Consider the following 1,567-nt stretch of genomic DNA (forward strand, 5'->3'; position numbering starts at 1 on the left):
TCCTCGTTCCCTTCACCTTCTAGGTGGTTGCTGACAGACAGACTCCTAGGAAAGATGAAAGTATTGTGTCCAAAGCACTGGAATATGTGTTTGGCTGGTAATGAACAAGAGGGCGTAACACCAAGTTGCAGGGTTTGAAATATGCTACTGGCATCCGTGGTTAGTTGTGTAACTACTGGTGGGAGCATTTTAACTTGCATCTCACCTGTTACGCCTTCAGTCAGTTCAGAAAAAATGTAGCTTGTCCTCTAAACAATGGCAGTGCACACACAAACTAAGTTTACAAACTGAGGAAGTGTAGATGTAAGTGCTTTTTTCCCATTTGTGCTTTGATTGCATAATTGTAGGAAAAGTATCAGCACTGACTTTTCCTCTGTAATTACTTTTTTCTGGGACGATGATGGGCTACTTGCCGGAAGACCACTATGCACAGCTGGCTCCCAGGACAGGGACTGTTCTTACTATATGTGATTTCAGTGTTTTTATCAGGTTTCATTGCTGTTTTGCGATTCCCTCTGGCGTTATGTTGTAAATGTCATAGCAATCTCTTAACTGTTTTCTTAATAAAGCTAAGTAAAGTGAAGTTTTTCTCAGGTTGTGGGTTTTTTTTTTTTTTAAAAACAAATATGTGTTCTGTTAGGAAAACTCATTTGCAGTACTCTCAACTGTTAAGCATGATGCTGCCTAACGCTTACTGAAGTGTTGCCAGCGTGCTGCTGGTTTTCACTGAAGTGGTACCAACCAGCATTAAAACTAGCTAATGGCTAAATGTCATCTCCGTATTTTATAGCAGAGTGCGCTTAGCGAGTAACAAGCTGAGCTGTAAATGTTGAGTTGAAATAGCTGAATAGAAACAGGCAATATGTCAGTGACCAGAGCTCCTTTCGATTTCAAGACTCCTCTAAGAAGTTTTCTCTAAGGTATTGGCTGAATGACAATTTTCTCTTTTTTTTTTTCAACTGAACCCCCCCACCCCCCTTGAAGTTTTCTCTGGGAGGTGGAGCCTCACGATCATGTGCATCATGCCAGCTGATAGTCTTGGAGTTAAAGGTCTCTTTAATCTGGGAAGAGAGCAGGTTTTTTCCCCAATACTTGGGGAAACCACCGCAACTGTTACTTTTTTGATTTTGTGTCTGTGTTAGTGTGGGCCAACATCAGCATTTTAGTTTGGGTCAATAGTGGTTAGGCGGATATCCATGCTTTGCTTCACACTGCAGTGTGGTCTCAAAGTTCTTCAGCCACACTTCCCCAGTGGAAAGATGAGTCTGGGAGCATGCGTGCTGTCCCTCAGAGGCTGACAGGCATCCAGTTTACAGGGTTAGCTGGAGAGAGTCCTGAGAAGAATCCCCGAAGCGCTTCATGAGAAGTCAGGTTTCTACCTCGGGGCACTTGTGCGTGCTTAGAAGTATCTGATGTGTAAGCTGCTTTCTGAAATGCATTTTACTGTATTTCCTGGAGGTGCTTTTGGAACTTTGGTTGCTAGTCCTCTGGTTGGTTTTGATCAAAGGGAGCCACTTAAACCTAATAAATGTCTGAACTTGTTTCCTCAGAATGCATCTGGCTTTTT

General features: G+C 42.7%; 1 protein-coding gene across 1 annotated transcript in view; it reads left to right on the forward strand.

The window, feature by feature from the left end:
- The window catches only part of NUP35 (nucleoporin 35kDa), an 8,807-nt gene extending 8,488 nt beyond the window's left edge, over positions 1-319 (forward strand). The window contains exon 8 of the mRNA XM_010147336.1: positions 24-319. Coding sequence (XP_010145638.1) covers positions 24-101 — 78 coding nt within the window. The 3' untranslated portion in view covers positions 102-319. The remainder of the gene's footprint in view (positions 1-23) is intronic.
- The last annotated feature ends 1,248 nt before the right edge of the window (positions 320-1,567 follow it).

The sequence above is a fragment of the Eurypyga helias genome, unplaced genomic scaffold (genome assembly GCF_000690775.1).
Source record: "Eurypyga helias isolate BGI_N326 unplaced genomic scaffold, ASM69077v1 scaffold3850, whole genome shotgun sequence".
Taxonomy (NCBI): Eukaryota; Metazoa; Chordata; class Aves; order Eurypygiformes; family Eurypygidae; genus Eurypyga; species Eurypyga helias.